The 18,337-nt window shown below is 41.4% G+C and overlaps 1 protein-coding gene across 6 annotated transcripts in view; it reads right to left on the bottom strand.

The window, feature by feature from the left end:
• The window catches only part of WWC1 (WW and C2 domain containing 1), a 290,220-nt gene that overhangs the window by 47,894 nt on the left and 223,989 nt on the right, over window positions 1–18,337 (bottom strand). For 5 of the 6 annotated variants that reach the window (XM_073620705.1, XM_073620707.1, XM_073620706.1 and 2 more), the window contains 3 exons: window positions 7,683–7,791; window positions 4,567–4,644; window positions 3,993–4,079 (listed from right to left, as the gene is read on the bottom strand). In XM_073620705.1, coding sequence (XP_073476806.1) covers window positions 3,993–4,079; window positions 4,567–4,644; window positions 7,683–7,791 — 274 coding nt within the window. The remainder of the gene's footprint in view (window positions 1–3,992; window positions 4,080–4,566; window positions 4,645–7,682; window positions 7,792–18,337) is intronic. The other variant, XM_073620708.1, reaches the window with a different exon arrangement.

Genomic DNA, 18,337 nt, shown 5'->3' with positions numbered 1-18,337 from the left:
CCACTTGTGACCGAATTTGATCGTGGAAATAGTCCAAGGGTCCTTGATGTTTTCTGACCATATTTGTGCAAATTTTCTGAGTCTGGCGCCCACCCTCAGAGGATGGGCGGGCATACCTTCAAAAGGACTTCTGTTGTTCGCCGGAAGGGGTGGCCTTGGTTTTCCGCATCCTCAGAAAGGATGATTGTGTGTTCCTCCAGTTTCTTTTAAATTTTTTACCTGGTCTATAGGTTTTGGCTTCTCTGTATCTTTCGGGAAGATTACCCTTGTAAGCAGGACCTCTTGATCTCTTAGACCTTTTGTCAGAGGGAATGAGGCCCGATTTTCCCCCGTCACCTTGGAAATGGCTGCATCCAATTTAGAGCCAAAGAGATTCGAACCATCATAGGGGATCTTGCACCAATTTGTCTTTGATGCTGCGTCGGCAGCCCAGGGTTTTAACCACAAAGCTCTCCTTGCCATCACCGAGGCTAACATCGCCCGGGCCGAGCACCTGATACCGTCCACGGAGGCTTCTGCGATGAAATCGCCTGCCAATTTAAGCTCTTGCAGAGACGTAATCACTTTCTGTAAGTCTGCTCCTTCTTGGAGAGATTTTTCGATATTGACAGTCCACCTAGAGATGGCTCTACCAACTGCTGCTGTGGTGACTGCTGGTCTACATGCGCCTCCTGGTGTGGAGTAGGCTTTTTTGAGTTCCAGATCAATCTTCCGATCTAGAATGTCACGGAAAGAGACAGCGTCCTCGATGGGTAGGGTGACATGTCTTGCCAGACGCATCAGGGAGGCATCCACAGTGGGAGCGTTAATCAAGGGATTGACTTTAGGTTCTTTTAAAGGATACATCTTGGCTAGTCTATTGTTCAGGCTAGGCCTCTTGTCGGATCTTTCCCACTCATCCTTGATTAAATCGTTCAGTTCTTCAATGAAAGGGAAGGTCTCTGGGTCCCTTTTTAGGTTTGGAAAATACTTCCGGATTTTCTGAGGTGCTTCCTCAGATTCTTCCCAACCTATGGCTTCCTTGACTGATTTTGAAAAAGCTTCGACCAGAGTGAAGTCAAACCCTGCTGGTACTTCTGGATCCTCGTTTTCTGAAGCGGATTCTGGTTCCATCCCTACCTCGATTGTTGAACGAGGAGGGGCCATGGAAGTACCTGGGTCTGACCTGGCCGGCAGGGGTGTTGTTGATTCCATTATGGATTCTCGCACGGATTCCCAAATTAGTTCGGTTACTTCTCTGACGTCAGATTCTCTTTCTTTCGTGGCTTCATTGAAGCACGTACGGCATGCTAATTTGTCTGGCAAAGCGGTGGCGCCACATACCCAGCAGGTATTAGCTGCGGGACGGGTATGTTGACTTCGCCCGTGACGTGATGAAGGAGATCTTCTGTGATGTGATCGGCTACGTCGAGAATGACTGCGGCGTGAGTGACCATGGCGGGAATGACTATGGCGTGAGTGCCTGTGACGAGATGAGGAGCATGACCGGCTTCTGCGGGATTTTCTGCTTGAGTGACTTGATCTCTCTCTGCGTCTTAATTTAGACCTGGAAGGGCTGTCAGAAGGAGTCTTGTTAGAAGATATGCTCTCTTTTTTTTTCTCTCTCTTCAATACTTACCACTGAATGCGGACAGCCTCTTACCGGCCGTGGGTGGTCTGCTTGGGCAGTGGTCTCCATGAGCAGAGAGGAAGAGGGCAGGCAGGAAACAGAAGAAGCTCTGGAAGGAGGGCAGAAATATATATATATATATATATATATATATATATATATATATATATATATATATATATATATATATATATATATGTATATACATACACACACTTCTCTTCTTGTTTTTTTTTTTTTTTTTAAAGACAGCTTCCTTCAGAAAAACCAGAGAATTCCAGTAAAATTCAAAGAGGAGGAGATTAAGGGCACTTACCTGGCTCCAGTGGAGTAATTCTGGGCAATGATGTGCAGAAACGAAGGATGGAATCATAACCAGAATACTTTCTTTCAATCTGGAGTCCTCTTTTAAAAAGACCACCACTGTCGCGGCAAAATGACGCTTCGCGCATGCGCAGAAGCGGCGCGATGACTCCGGCGCCATCTTGGAAGCTGGAAAAAGCTTAGAACGGCCCCATCTTTGCCCACCGCGCATGCGCGATGCGGATGAGACACGCGGTGGCCATGACAGGCTCAGAATTAGCGCTGTGGGACTACAGGTCCCAGAGGAGAAAAAAGAAAGGAATGAAAAATGTAAAGAGAAAATACCAAGTCAACGGATCAGACTGAGAGTGATCACTGGAGGTGAAAGTGAAAAAGAAAGAAGGTAAAAGAGAAAGTGGAGACCACTGCAATTTCTGAAGCTTCTTTAAAGCTTACTTAGTGCCAGAAGATCCGTGCTGATGCCCCTGAGACCACCAGAGCGGGGTTCCCTCCATAGAAGCTCCTTTAGAGACTGTATAGAAGGGACTTCCAAACAGGAGAGGCTTGAACCTGCTGGGGCGATACGGTAAGAGGCTCTGCGATGTCCATCCATCTTGTCAGGTGAGGATAAAAAAGAGAATGGTGGGGGTCATCTCTCTTCAACTTTTATAGATAGACCAATCCTGTCAGGTTGTGGAGGCGGAGTCACAACCCAGTGTGTGCTGCCATGAAGGCGTCAGGAAAAAGTATTCCTACACTGGACGTAAACCTTGGTGTCTCTGCTGTGGAAACAAAATGGTTTCTTTGCACTTTGTCCCATTTCACTTTTTTCAGATTATACACAGAAGCTCAGAAGAAAAAATTGCAGCATTAAAGCAATGTGGAAAAAAATGGTAAGTAGAAAGATTAGAAAAAAAACTTTGATGCCCCCTTGAGGAAAAAGAACTACCTGGTTGAAATCTTCTGTGAAGACTGATACTTTCAGGATTGTTGATCTCCTGCAGGGCTCAGTTATCCCCTCAACCTCCTTGTCACTAGATCAGCAGGAGGAACCACTTAATACAGAAGACCAGGAGATCTACACTCCCTGAAGTGTGAATTTCTTCAGAAGACTTCAGCCAGGGATTACTTTGACAGCGTTTGGTGGGACAGGCAGCAGGAAAGCATTAACTAGCGTCTTTACAAGTACAACTTTTATGGGCAATGTATGTTTTTAAGACCCCTTTCACGCTGAAGTGCTTTTACGCTAAAAAAAGCACCTAAAAAGCTCACGAAAACCTATTTTCATTAAAATCAATGAATGCTTTCACACTGGGGCAGTGCGCTGGCAGGGTGGTGAAAAAACGCCCCTCTCCATTGAAATGAACGGAAAGCACTTCAAAAGCACCTGAAAAGCTCTTCAAAAGTGCTCAGTGTTTTACTGGCAGTTTACAAGCGCCTCAGTGTGAAAGGGGCCTTAGGGTGGTGTACATTACTCACATCACGTTTGGTGAGAAAACAGTGATAAGTCTGTGGGGCCAATTTATAAAGAACATGTACACATTTGTCCTATTTAACATATTCATGTTTTGCATTATGGTATAGTCATGACCTGTTGATTTGAAATACTCTGAATAATAGCAACAGCAACAACAAGAGAACTATCTCTAAATGTGGTGTAATAATTGGATGTGCCACTATTTGATACATGTGTAAAGTTACATTTTTATTTGTCTTTGAAAACTGGTGAATGTAATCAATAAATGGTGAACATAATGCATTGGGTGTCATTAAAAGTGATGTGCTACCCTTCGAAAATGGCAATTCTGTCTAGCTGTTAAATTGACAGTGAAGTTCCACAGGTTACATGGGGAGAGACACTTTTGTGTCGCAGTGTGCAGGGTTCCATTACTTTGAGCATCAGGAGCCCTGACAGCGGGTACTGATACAGGGACAGCTGGCAAACTGACAGAGAAGCCATGCAGGTGAACATAGGCAACGTCAGAAACACAAGCAAAATGCATTGCGTTAAATCCTAGCAAGCTAAGCTTTTTAATACATATAAAAAATGTGAGATGTTTAAGAACTTTGCCATACTTACAATGTCTTGTCCTGTTGTAGCAATAGAGCAGGTGAGTTATCTAGGTCAATAATAAATATAGCAAACACTTGCTTTTTCTGTTCATACCTGCAAATGGTAGCACAAAATGAATAACTAAAATAAACACTGGATTTTACTGCAATATGCAAATCAGTTCATCAGGTCAGCATCAAACTGCCCCCAAACTATCCTACTAAAATTGGTATGGATAAGCATGAAGAATAAGAAGATTCCTTGTGCTAATCAACTTACAAAATCGTAATCTGTTGATTCTAGTACATATTTTCTACTTTGGTATGTATACTTAGCGTAGCTACGGTGTATGATTTAATCTATTCTATTCTTTAAGACTGATAAGATTTCTTGCATTCTTGTTATCTGCATTAGTATTGCATGTTCACATACACTTTTCAGAAATGCGTACAGTTGCAGTATTAAAAATCTTTTACAGGAAACATAAGCATCAAGTGCACATATGATTTAAGCTAATAAAATCTGTGTTGCATTTTGCCAGTACAGAAAACAAAGTTTATCCAATACTGCATAACTGGTGACAACAACAAATTATTCTTACTTCATTCCAATTTTGATTCTCGCAGTACCCAAACTCCTTGCATCCTCATTTTCAAAATCAACAAGTTCCAACACCTGCCTGAACAATGCACAATAACATATATATATGTTACAGCTTTGTATTCAGATTTATTCAAATTTCTAACAGTGTTAAAGTACTGTAGATGTATTTACATGTATACTAGATTATGTCAGACACTTTACAGCACATTAAACACACTTAGAATATAAAATAAAATAGTTAAAGCCCAACTCTAACTTTTGTTCTACTGTGCACATTAAAGCAATTTAACAATAGTTTTCATTTCATTGCTGCTCCATAAAGGGCATTTCAGGTTCGTGATGATGCATATACAGTACAAAGCATATTCGACCTCTACAAAATATCAGTTATTTAGATATTTTATTTAGATCTCAACAATGAGTACAACATATCTAAAGAGAAGTAGTAGAATGCAGTATTGGTCCGAGAGATGAGGGAGCGAAAAAGAAAAAAATGAGGGGGGTTGGGCTGGGGTGGAAAGGGTGTATTGTGCTGTTGTGGGGATATAGCAATGTGCCTTTCCAAAGATTATCACAGGCTTATTAGATGTCCATCAAAGTCTGCTGGGTGTCGTGTCAAGGGTTCCAGGTTTTGAAAAATCTAAAAATATTATCTGTAAAAAACATTTTTGTCAATTGACTATTATCCATGTTATTCTATTCTTGAACACTTCAAAACCGACTGCATACATTTTCCATGATTTGACAATATTTTTATTCTGCTGCTGTAAAAATGATCTCTAGCAGTTGAAAGTGATGATTCTAGAGTCCCCAAGTAATACAGATGAAAATACAAATAAAATAAAGGATAAAAATTAAACTGAATAACTACCTACATAAATAGTAAACACAGGCCCGCAGACTTTGATTTTCTAATACAAGATCAACTTCAAGAAGGGGGATTTTAATGCTGTTTATGACCATACTGGGGAAATCTCCCTTTACTTCCTCTCAGAAGAGAAAAAAAAAATAGGAAATCTCTCTGACAAGGACACAGACAAAAGCACAATCTTAGTAATGGGGAAAGGTTAAGACTTTTGACAAAGTTTTAGTAAAGTGTGTGCCTTCCTGTCCTGTATAACAGCAAAGCAGAAAGAGATCATATAAGGAGATATTTGTTCATAAAACACCCTGGACTAATATGCATAATCAGTCTAGCATTCAGAACAGAGAGAATGCTCCTGGCTGGCTGTCAGACTGTATTTAATCCTCTTTGAGGTATGACATTGACTTGCACTGGATCCAATTGTGGTTGATATATACTGTATGTGTGTGTGTGTGTATATATGTATACAGAGGGGCCCCACAAATGTATATACACTTCCACATGAAAAATATATGCATACACATTTTATAACTAGATTTATAGGGTAGATTTAAAGGGTAGCTTTAGGTCAAGTTTGAATTATGCAACCACATTAGGTACTCAAAGTGGTCACCATTAGCATCCAGACACTTTTGATTTTCGCGAACTACTACATGGACAACATTGACAATGTCCGCAGGAATTGCTCTGCATGATGTTTCATTTCTTTCTGTAGTGCAGTAAGTGTAGGTTGTTTTGTACAGTACACCACATCCTTTAGTGTCCCCAGCAGACAGAAATTGAGGGGTAGTAAGTATGGGGAACGTGGAGGGAGTTTAACAGCACCTCTACATTCTATCCAATGTCCTGGCAGAAGGTCATCGAGATAGGCTCTCATGTCCCGGTGGTAGTGAGGTGATGTGCCATCTTGCTGGAAGCACAATTGCTCATTTTCTTTGAATCTCTGCTGACGGTAATATGACATCAACAATAGTGTGACTACTGACATATTTAGGGGAAACATAATACTATACATTGCTGCCATAATTCAATTCGAATTTTAAAAAGGGCATAGATAACTGTTGAAGGGTGTGTACATTTTTGTGGGCGCCTGGGTGTGTGTAAAATATATATATATATATATATATATATATATATATATATATATATTTATATTATACACACACATATACACATATACACACACACACACACACACACACACAAGTAAAAATAAACAAAATATGACTGAAGTCCTTGGTAGCAAACCAAGAAACCAAGTGCGTTAGGGTTTCATATAAAAAAAAAAAAGGAACAAAAACAACATTATTAAGAGATGGAAACTAACAAACCAAATGCTCTGCCTGATTTATAAAATAAATAAAAAATGTATCCTGTGAAACTGGTTATGATACATTAAAGTGTCAGACTGTAAGGGTACACACACAGTAGGGCTCTCGTAAAACGCTTTTCTCCTAGCAGGAGTAAAGCAGCTTCAAAAACACGCCTAGCCACGTTTTTGCAATTGTGTATAGGTGCATCAAGGTCCTTGGTCGTTCATTCATTTCACTGGCCAGAATATTAATCCATTGAAATGAAAAAACTCTGAAGCGCTAAATGTGCCTAGTGCTTAGGCACGTTTAGGAATTTTTTTTGAACACACAATTGATGTTTTTTTTTTGCCTCCAAACTCCTGTAAAGGGCTATGTGTGCATGGACACATAGGGAGAGATTTACTAAAAGTTGTGCACACAGAGTCTGGTGCAGCTGTGCATAGTAACCAATCAGCTTCTAGGTTTCATCATCAAAGCCTAAGACCCCATTCACACAGGGACGACTTGTCAGGCGACCTACAGTAGTCGCCTGACAAGTCGCCTCCCGTTCTGTACTATGGAGCCGTTCTAAGGGGAGCGACGCAAGTCGCTCCGACTTAGAAAAAGGTTCCTGTACGACTTCGGGGGCGACTTGGGGCGACTTGCATAGACTTCTATGCAGAAGTCGTTTTGCAAGTCGCCCGGCCATTCGTTTGCAGGTCGCCTCGCTGAGGCGACCGGCAAGTCGTGTTGCCCCTGTGTGAATGGGGTCTAACTGAACAAATTGAAGTAGGATGCTGATTAGTTACTATGCACAGCTGCACCAGATTTTTTGTGCTCCAGTTTCAGCAAATCTCCCCCAGTGGGTAACATTGAAGGGAATTTAGAGGCAAAAAAAAAAAAGTCAAATGCCTGTAAAACAGGTTTTTTTTGTGAGCTGCAGTGTTCATGAGGTACCTTTCTGTGGTTGCTTCATATACACCACTGTCTCCAGCCACAGATTCATCTGATACCGCTGCTGATACACCAGATACTTCCAACCCAGGCAATGGAAAGCAACCCAAACCTGTAAACAATAACATACAGGATAATGCATCACATTCTGTAAATACAGCAAATAAGTAATGTTGGAAAGTATGACAGATGGAAACTATGACACACAAAACTGTCAATGACAGGCAAAATCTATGGAGGGATATAGACGGTGACACTGAAAATCAGAAGTGACCTCACAAACACGAAGACAGATTTTTACACATAATGACAGACACAGCTTGTATCTGATGGATGCAGATTGATGGGCATTGCTAGACCTAGACCATCCATTCTCAACCTTTTTACCTTTGGGGAACCCTTGAAGTAAATTTCAGGTCTTAGGGAAACCCTGCTAAAACCAATTCATTGGAGGTCAGTGACTCTGTCATGTTGGCCCCAGAACTACACAGACACCCTCAAATGGGAGGCCAAATAGCTATTGCTTAAGGAACCCCTAGCAATCTCTTGAGGAACCCTAAGGTTCCACAGAACCCTAGTTGAGAATGGCTGACCTAGACTATGGTGAAAAATTTGAATCTATCAGCAATGCAAAAAATTATGCCCGCCATGGAAAACTCATCCCACTTTTTATTCATGGTGTGGGCATGGCTTGCCATAATGGTTAGCAGTGCTTAAATTGACGATGAACAGTTGGTGATGAACAAACCAATTTGTGTGAGCTGACCTTAGCCTGATTGCCACAGATTCAATGCAGATATTCAAACAGTCTACATAATTTTTAGTTTCTAAAGATTGCTCATGGGCTCTGCCACGTTTTATCCTCTACCCTTGTGGCTGTGTGTATCTTCCCACAGCGAGTCAGGAGGGCGTTTGTCATTATACAAAAGGTGAACACTTTTTTTTGAGATAGTCGTTCTCGTTTTTAAAATGTGCTAGCAGCTGGACACGTCCTCTCTTTACAGCTTCGAGCCTTCACAGCATACACTGGGGACAGGCCTAGTTCATCATACTCCTCATATACTCGTAATTTGTTACATTGCATTATTTACTATATCCTCTTGTGATTTTGTCTGAGAACAAATTATTATCATAATTCAGTAAAGCCACAGTGGATTCGTTTATTCAAAATGGTCACTGGTTATCACTTATTAGCAAGACAGAAATATGCAAGTCTACATTAAAATGACATTGGTTTCATACATTTATTGTTCAATGTAAACCCCAATAGTGACATTTTGCTGCTATCGCAATATGTAAAATGCTTATTATGCCTAAGCAGTGTCATAAAAAATGTACCTTTTTTCTTGAATTCTCTTGAAATGGCAGTACAATTTCTGCTATGTGAAGGTGCCTAGGCACTCCCGTGTCTGCAGCCTCATAGCTGTATATCTGTAGTGTGAGGTCTAAGGTACTTCTGCCTCAGACTGCTGAATAGAGTGAGATTTGGCAATGTCACAACAGTGCTGCTCACGGTTTTCCTTTCCTGTTTGTATTACCTTTAGAGGCTCTAACACGAGGAGGCAAAAACTTTGCTTCTACTAAGAAGACTCCACACAGAGACACAGTACAGAACAAGATAAGTCAGTAAAGGTGAAAGATCAGTAGCAGTGAGCCCACATGCAAGCCTGGAGACTAGCCCTTTGCCTGCCTTTTTTTTTTTTTTTACTTCGAACCCCCACACATTACAGGCCTTGGATAATAAAACCGTGGCTGTTGCAATTTTTTATGTCACACAATATTTGCGCAGTGGTTTATCAAATGGGAATTTAAGAAAAATTTTATGAATTTCAGTGTACATAAACACAATATAATACCCATTTTGTTTGGTAAAATAGAAAACAAAAGATGTTACGCCAAGTAAATTGATACCTAATATGTCATGCTTTAAAAAGGAGTATACCCGTGGAACAGCAAAAAACTACAGTGCCATAAATTAACCACAGGCAACGATTTAAAAGCCTTTACAGGTTACCAGTCTAGAAAGAAATAAACAGGGAGGTCTGGTACTAGAATTTTTGCTCTCACCCTGACATTCACGGCGATACCTCACATGTGTTGCAATCACCGTTTACATATACAGTGGATATAAAACACACCCCTACACACCCCTGTTAAAATGTCAGGTTTCTGTGATGTAAAAAAAATAAGACAAAGATAAATCATTTCAGAACTTTTTCCTCCTTTAACGTGACCTATAAACTATACAACTCAATTGAAAAACAAACTGAAATCTTTTAGTTTGTGCATTTGCGTACGCACATAGGGGGCAGAGGGGCTTTAACATTTTTAAAATAATAAAAAAAAAAAAAAAATTTTTTACAGTGTCTTTAAATTTTTTTTGGATCAATTTTATTGCTATCACAAGGGATGGACACAGCGTACATCCAGCGGCTATAGCTGCCAGCAGCAATCGTGTTCTGCTAGAAGGGAAGGCCCCCACAGGCAGAACACAATAGAGTTGTGGGAGGGATTCTTCAATCAACATGAACTGTGTTGGGGGAATCGAGCAATTTCGAGGGTAGAAGGAAAGAAGATGGCATAATCTGCTGCTTCAGAACTTGACATGAAAAACCAGATAAAAAGTAATGAGTTGTGCGTCTAATGTTTCAGCGGGCCGCCTTAATAAATGTGGGTTGTGTCCCCTTGAGAGTCAGACATTCAAAATATTGAACCTTTTATCTGGTACCTTGCGTCAAGTCCTGAAAGTGCCTTATCTATTTGAGAAAGAAACAGAAATGGAGAGAAGAATAGGGTTGAGCTGTGCTGGAAAGGTAAAAGGGTTCCAAACAAAAAACAAAAATAATCTCCTGCGCTTTGGTGTATAGTCTCTAAATACGTAGTGTAACCAACTCTTTACATTCAAGCAATGCGTATAGTCCTCAGAATAATGGGTGTTCTCGTAACTGGAAAAAAAAGGAAAAAAAGGAGGGCGCACCGACCTTGTGCATTACCAATGGTAAATTTTTATTGAAAGCATAAAAACAATGTTTATACTCACAAACAAGCAAGAAATTAAGGCTTGTCAAAATGGTGTGACAGCATCTCTGAACACCGGCAAACCGGACCTGATGTTGTGGGGATCAGACGATATCTCAAATGGCTGAGGCGTTTCAAGCCATTTGCTAAAATCATTTAACTTCATTTTTTTCCTCAATGTACACACAGCACCCCATATTGACAGAAAAACAGTATTGTTGACATTTTTGCAGATTTATTAAAAAAGAAAGACTGAAATATCACATAGTCCTAAGTATTCAGACCCTTTGCTCAGTATTTAGTAGAAGCACCCTTTTTTGATCTAATACAGCCATGAGTCTTTTTGGGAAAGATGCAACAAGTTTTTCACACCTGGATTTGGGGATCCTCTGCCATTCCTCCTTGCAGATCCTCTCCAGTTCTGTCAGGTTGCATGTTAAACGTTGGTGGACAGCCATTTTTAAGTCTCTACAGAGATGCTCAATTGGGTTTAAGTCAGGGCTCTGGTTGGGCCATTCAAGAACAGTCACGGAGTTGTTGTGAAGCCACTCCTTCATTATTTTAGCTGTGTGCTTAGGGTCATTGTCTTGTTGGAAGGTAAACCTTCGGCCCAGTCTGCGGTCCTGAGCACTCTGGAGAAGGTTTTCCTCCAGGATACCCCTGTACTTGGCAGCATTCATCTTTCCCTCGATTGCAACCAGTCATCCTGTCCCTGCAGCTGAAAAAACACCCCCACAGCATGATGCTGCCACCACCATGCTTCACTGTTGGGACTGTATTGGACAGGTGATGAGCAGTGCCTGGTTTTCTTCACACATACTGCTTAGAATTAATGCCAAAAAGTTCTATCTTGGTCTCATCAGACCACAGAATCTTATTTCTCACCATCTTAGAGTCCTTCAGGTATTTTTTAGCAAACTCCATGCAGGCTTTCATGTGTCTTGCACTGAGGAGAGGCTTCCGTTGGGCCACTCTGCCATACAGCCCCGACTGGTGGAGGGGTGCAGTGATGGTTGACTTTCTACAACTTTCTCCCATCTCCCAACTGCATCTCTGGAGCTCAGCCACAGTGATCCTTGGGTTCTTCTTTACCTCTCTCACCAAGGCTCTTCTCCCCTGATAGCTCAGTTTGGCCAGACGGCCAGCTCTACGAAGGGTTCTGGTCGTCCCAAACGTCTTCCATTTAAGGATTAAGGAGGCCACTGTGCTCTTAGGAACCTTAAGTGCAGCAGAAATTTTTTTGTAACATTGGCCAGATCTGTGCCTTGCCACAATTCTGTCTCTGAGCTCTTCAGGCAGTTCCTTTGACCTCATGATTCTCATGCACTGTGAGCTGTAAGGTCTTATATAGACAGGTGTGTGGCTTTCCTAATCAAGTCCAATCAGTATAATCAAACACAGCTGGACTCAAATGAAGGTGTAGAATCATCTCAAGGATGATCAGAAGAAATGGACAGCACCTGAGTTAAATATATGAGTGTAACAGCAAAGGGTCTGAATACTTAGGACCATGTGATATTTCAGTTTTTCTTTTTTAACCACTTCGTGCTGGGAGGGCGTCCTGGGACGTCCTTGACTTTGCGGGGCTATATCTGAATGATGCCTGTAGCTACAGACATCATTCAGATATCAGCTTTTTCAGCCGGCTTTTCCTTACACCATAAGAATGATCATAGCAGCTGCTCCACTGCTTGATCGTTCTTACAGGCGTCGGGAGGGGATGCCCCCCCCCCTCCCGCCGCCCTCCGATACTTGTACCGACTCACCGCTTCCATCAGTGAGTCAGACACAGGATCCGCCAGCCCCGGATGGTGATCATAGAGATTTCCGGCGGACCAGACGGTCGCCGGAGTCCCTATGATCGTTCGGAGGCCAGGCGCGATGTTATGACGTTACGCCCGGCCTCTGAATTTAAAAAAAACAGCGCCGCTTTGGCTGGAAAGCGGTGATCTTTTTTTATTATTTTATTTTAGGCTTCCCAGCCTAGAGGTGAGATGTGAGATTTTATTGACCCCATATCTCACTGTAAAAAGGACCGATCGTGCCATATTCCTATTACAAGAGATGTTTACATTCCTTGTAATAGGAATAAAAGTGATCAAAATTTGTATTTTTTTTTTAAATCTCAAACTAAAAAAAATAAAAGTCAAATTAACAATAAAAAAAAAAAAAATTGAATTGCCCCTGTCCTCGTGTGCTCGCACACAGAAGCAAACGCATACGCAAGTCCCACCCACATATGAAAACTGTGTTGAAACCACAGGTGAGGTATTGCCGCGAACGTTAGAGCGAGAGAAATAATTCTAGCCCTAGACCTCCTCTGTAACTCAAAACATGTAACCAGTAAAAAATTTTAACGTGTCGCCTATGGGGATTTTTAAGTACCAAAGTTTGGCGCCATTCCACGAGTGTGTTCAATTTTGAAGTGTGACATGTTAGGTATCTATTTACTCGGCGTAACTTCTTCTTTCACATTATGCAAAAAAATTGGGCTAACTTTAATGTTTTGCTTTTTTTTAAAGCATTTTCCCAAAAAAAAGTGTTAGAAAAATTGCTGCGCAAATACCGCGTGAGATAAAAAGTTGCAATGACCGCCACTGTATTCTCTAGGGTCTTTGCTAAAAATATATATATATATATATATATATATATATATATATATATATATATATATATATATATATATATATATAATGTTTGGGGGTTCTATGTAATTTTCTAGCAAAAAAATTATGAATTTTACATGTAGGAGACAAATGTCAGAATTGGCCTGGGCACGAAGTGGTTAATAAATCTGCAAAAATGTTTAAATGATTTTAGCAAATGGCTGCAATATAACAAAGAGTGAAAAATTAAGGGGGTCTGAACACTTTCCATCCCCACTGTGTGTATGTATATATATATATATATATATATATATATATATATATATATATATTTTATATATTATATACACACTGTATATGATTTTATTTGATTGTACACTTGAGCTTCCCCATATAAATGTAGGAATGGGGAAGTCCACTATGGAAAAAGTAAAATTATTTTAAACATTTTAATCAATTTTAATTATTTGAATTGAATTTTAATTGTAGTTGTAATGACCATCTTTTATGTTAATTACAAGTAGTGGCTTCTATGGAGTCGGCCATTTGTCTCACCCACTGTGCAGCTTGTAGGTTCCTCTGTATGTATCTGCGTGCCGTATATGCCCACTTTTAGATATTGTTATAGTCATGCAATTATCCTTTGATTTGCTTGTCCTGAAGGGCCTCACTGAAATCTTGTATTAGGCCACGGGAAGGCGAGGTATCAGGTCCACAGGGAGTCAGCTGTGTGCGCATGAGTGGATGCGCGCGCACACACTAATATTGAACCACTGACAGCAGAGACAACTCCGGGCGGAAATTGCATCACGAGCGGTTGGAAGTGGCGGGTGGAGCGCACACACCCCCGCACCTCCAGGCCGTGTCTCCTGCGCACACGGCATTGGTCGAATGTGTGTGCAGGAGCGGAAGCAATGCCGTGGTTTGCCGGAAGTTATGGGTGGAACGCAAATACACCCACACTTCCTGGCAAACATAACGGCGTGTGGTCCATCTACTGTCGGCGCTGCTTTTGTATCCTGCATTATACAGGCTATCCACCATCCACCACCTGGTATGACCCTCCCAACACCCCTCCTCAGAGAGAAATACAGGGATTGTGAGGTGAAGGTAGGATGCGGTAGACCCATTGTCATTATTGGTTACCTTTTTTTTGGGGGGGGGGGGGGGGGGGGGGGGGGAGTGGTATAACTTTACCAACCCCAGTTTGCAACATACTTTAGAATACTTGATGGGGGTTGTGTGCTCCTAACCTACCCCACCTTATCATAAGTTAGGTATGTGCTGTAACTGACCCACTGGGCGGAGCAAGCCCATGCAGATAGGTGTGTCCTAATGGGGTGGGTGTCGTCTGGTGCATGGGCGCATGGATATATATAGAAGCAATTGTGAGAGACCAGCCATTGTTTGTCTAGGCTCTGAGGAAAAGGGTACGCCCGTAAAACGCGTCAGCCATTTGAGATATCGTCTGATCCCCACAACATTGGGTCCGGTTTGCCGGTGTTCAGAGATGCTGTCACACCATTTTGACAAGCCTTAATTTCTTGCTCATTTGTGAGTATAAACATTGTTTTTATGCTTTAAATAAAAATTTACCACTGGTAATGCACAAGGTCGGTGCGCCCTCCTTTTTTCCTTTTTTTTTCCAGTTAAAAGGGTTCCAAACACAGTTATGAAGTAATACTAAACATTCATTTAAAAAAAAAAATAAAAATAGGATTTTTTCTACAGCTTACCTGTAAAATCCTTTTCTTGGAGTACATCACAGGACACAGAGCCGGTTATTATATTAATAACTACTTGGGTTATAATGCCACCCATAGGTGAATGGACACCGGTAGATCAATCAAACCTACACAGGAAGCGCATCAGTTTTGTAGCAAGCAATAAATTCCCAAAAGAGGGGAGGGACCTCTGTGTCCTGTGATGTACTCCAAGAAAAGGATTTTACAGGTAAGCTGTAGAAAAAATCCTATTTTCTTTATCGTACATCACAGGACACAGAACCGGTTATTATATTAATAACTACTTGGGACGTCCCGAAGCAATATCCTTGAGGGGAGGGAGACACCATCATAGAAGGACCTAATTTCATAGCAGGATCAAATTTCTGACAAAGAAGAATATCAACCACCAATTTATGCTCTGCAATACCCTGGGAACAGAGCCCTCCAGCAACCCAATGCCTGGATCTTCAAGTTTCAGACAGAGAGAATGATCCTCTACCAAGACCTGGAGTGGGACTGTACGTAGGGAACGTGCTTCACCCTAAACACAGCTTCCCCCTGCAGAAATATATTGACGGAACCCCTGGAATCGACTGCTTCCTGAGCAAAGGTTATTGAGGTAATGAGTACTGAAGTGTCTTCAGCAAGCCCAACACAAGGGCTAGATGCTTTGTGAACCCTCCGGAGCTGTGGGCAACCCAAAGGGAAGAGTCACAATATAGCGGTTTTCCACTGCAAATACAGAAATCCTTGATGAGCCTGGAAACAAACCGCCACATAAAGACGTGCGTTTACAGATGATTATGGATCCCGAAATATACCTCTTGCAGAGAGGTTATCACTGAACAGATCTAGCAGCGGCTTGAGATCTTAAGATAGACCTCATATCCATACTTGGTTTTGGAACTGCTACCATATAATTGTCTCACAATAATGAGCCCATAACTTCTGCTCCATGAGCAACTGCAAGGCAAAAGACTGACGACTCTGTGGCAGATCCAGACAGTCCCAAGAAGTGCACTTAACCTACCAGGTTTCTGCCGGCTAAAGATGGAACAAACCACCTCAGGAGACTGCCCTAAGATCTTCTGGCCTGAGATACTCCCAAAACACAGCTGCCTCAGATGTCTCCCTCACCCGGGTGGGGAAAAGCTTACAGCATCTGGTATTCCCGGGCAGTCTCCCATCTATATACTAACCAGGCTTGATCGTGCTTAGGCTTTGATCAAGCGAGATCAGACATGATCAAGCTGATGCAGCCGCAGTCTATCTGACGAAAAATGAATGCGTCAGGAAACATTGCCATGTCAAACACCACAGTGGCTCAGATGCACCTGACACCATTTTCCATCGGGAGATGTGGACACCGCCAGATCCCTGAACCTGAGAGCAGTACACCTGCCTCCCCCGGATGCCTCTCTTTTTTGGAACCATTTAACTGGTATAACAGGTAAATAACGCAGCAACTATATTAGCCAACCTAATATACAGTCCTTCAAGGATGCAGGCCTAAAACAATGTTGGTTTACCTATATGCAACCCCTTATGTATGCCGATATGGAAATACCTAGGCATGCAAACATGCAGGTATACAAGTATTCTTGCCATTCATGCATTTATGTATGCAGTTCAAGGCCAATAAGCACACACGCATGTGTCCCTAGGCAAAATAAACACATCTCTATGTAGTCCCAGGCAAATAAGCACATATGCAAGTAGTCCCAGGCAAATAAGCACATATGCAAGTAGTCCCAGGCAAATAAGCACATATGCATGTAGTTCCAGGCAAATAAGCACATATGCATGTAGTTCCAGGCAAATAAGCACATATGCATGTAGTTCCAGGCAAATAAGCACATATGCATGTAGTTCCAGGCAAATAAGCACATATGCATGTAGTTCCAGGCAAATAAGCACATATGCATGTAGTTCCAGGCAAATAAGCACATATGCATGTAGTTCCAGGCAAATAAGCACATATGCATGAAGTTTCAGGCAAATAACCACATATGCATGTAGTCCCAGGCAAATAAGCACATATGCATGTAGTCCCAGGCAAATAAGCACATATGCATGTAGTCCCAGGCAAATAAGCACATATGCATGTAGTTTCAGGCAAATAAGCACATATGCATGTAGTTTCAGGCAAATAAGCACATATGCATGTAGTTTCAGGCAAATAAGCACATATGCATGTAGTCCTAGGCAAATAAGCACATATGCATGTAGTCCTAGGCAAATAAGCACATATGCATGTAGTCCTAGGCAAATAAGCACATATGTATGTAGTCCCAGGAAAACAAGTACTTATGCAAACAGCTTAATGTAAATAAGCACATATGTATGCAGTTTAATGTAAATAAACATATATGTATGCAGTACAAATGAAAACCTGCGAGCATGTGTTTATGCAATCTGCAATCTATGGAAGCCTGCATTTATGGAAGCACGTGCTTATGCAACTATGCATTTAGTCAAAACATGAAAGTGTGCATCCCTGTAAACATGCATTTATACAATATGTGCCCATGGAAACATGCATTTATGCAATAAGCAAGCATGCGTTTATGAAATGTGTTTATGCAACATTATGCACCGCGCATCTATGCAGACAGGTATAAACCTGCATCTTTATCTTGCAACATGTATCTTTATGCAACCATGTATATTTATGCGAACATGTATAAACATGCATCTTTGTGCAGACATGTATCTCTATGCAAACATGTATAACCATGTATATTTATGCAAACATGTATAAACATGCATCTTTGTGCAGACATGTATCTTTTTGCAGACATGTAAATTTATGCAACCATGCATCTTTATGCAAACATGTATAACATGTTTTTTTAGCAACTGTATGTTTCAGCAACCATGCGTTCCAGCAACCGTACGTTTTAGCTAGCTTGCAAGCATGCACCTGCTTAACTGCAGTTGGCCCCATACTAGTCCTACAGGATTATGCCAAGCACATATGCACCCAATACAGCCTCTATGCTGTTTCAGAACAGTGAAAAAAGAAGCTTCTGCAGACCAAACGCACACTATACTGGAGACACAATTACTTAAAGTACTCCCATGCCCATGTTTTTCCAAACGTGTATATTTAAACATGCCTTTAAGCAACAAGTTTGCAAGGATGTATACTACACTGCACCTGCCTTCCGAGCAGTAAAAAACACTTTAAAGTGAACTGCTATCTGTCCAGGGGAGTATCGACTTACAGTTGAACAGTCCCCCCGCATTAAGCAGTAAATATGCAGCATATAACCATGACTTGTCCGCACAGTTCTCCCATAGTAAG

This window comes from Aquarana catesbeiana, linkage group LG03 (genome assembly GCF_042186555.1).
Source record: "Aquarana catesbeiana isolate 2022-GZ linkage group LG03, ASM4218655v1, whole genome shotgun sequence".
In the NCBI taxonomy this organism is placed as follows: Eukaryota; Metazoa; Chordata; class Amphibia; order Anura; family Ranidae; genus Aquarana; species Aquarana catesbeiana.
The sequence above is the reverse complement of the archived record's forward strand: the minus strand, read 5'-3'. Positions and strand labels throughout refer to the sequence as shown.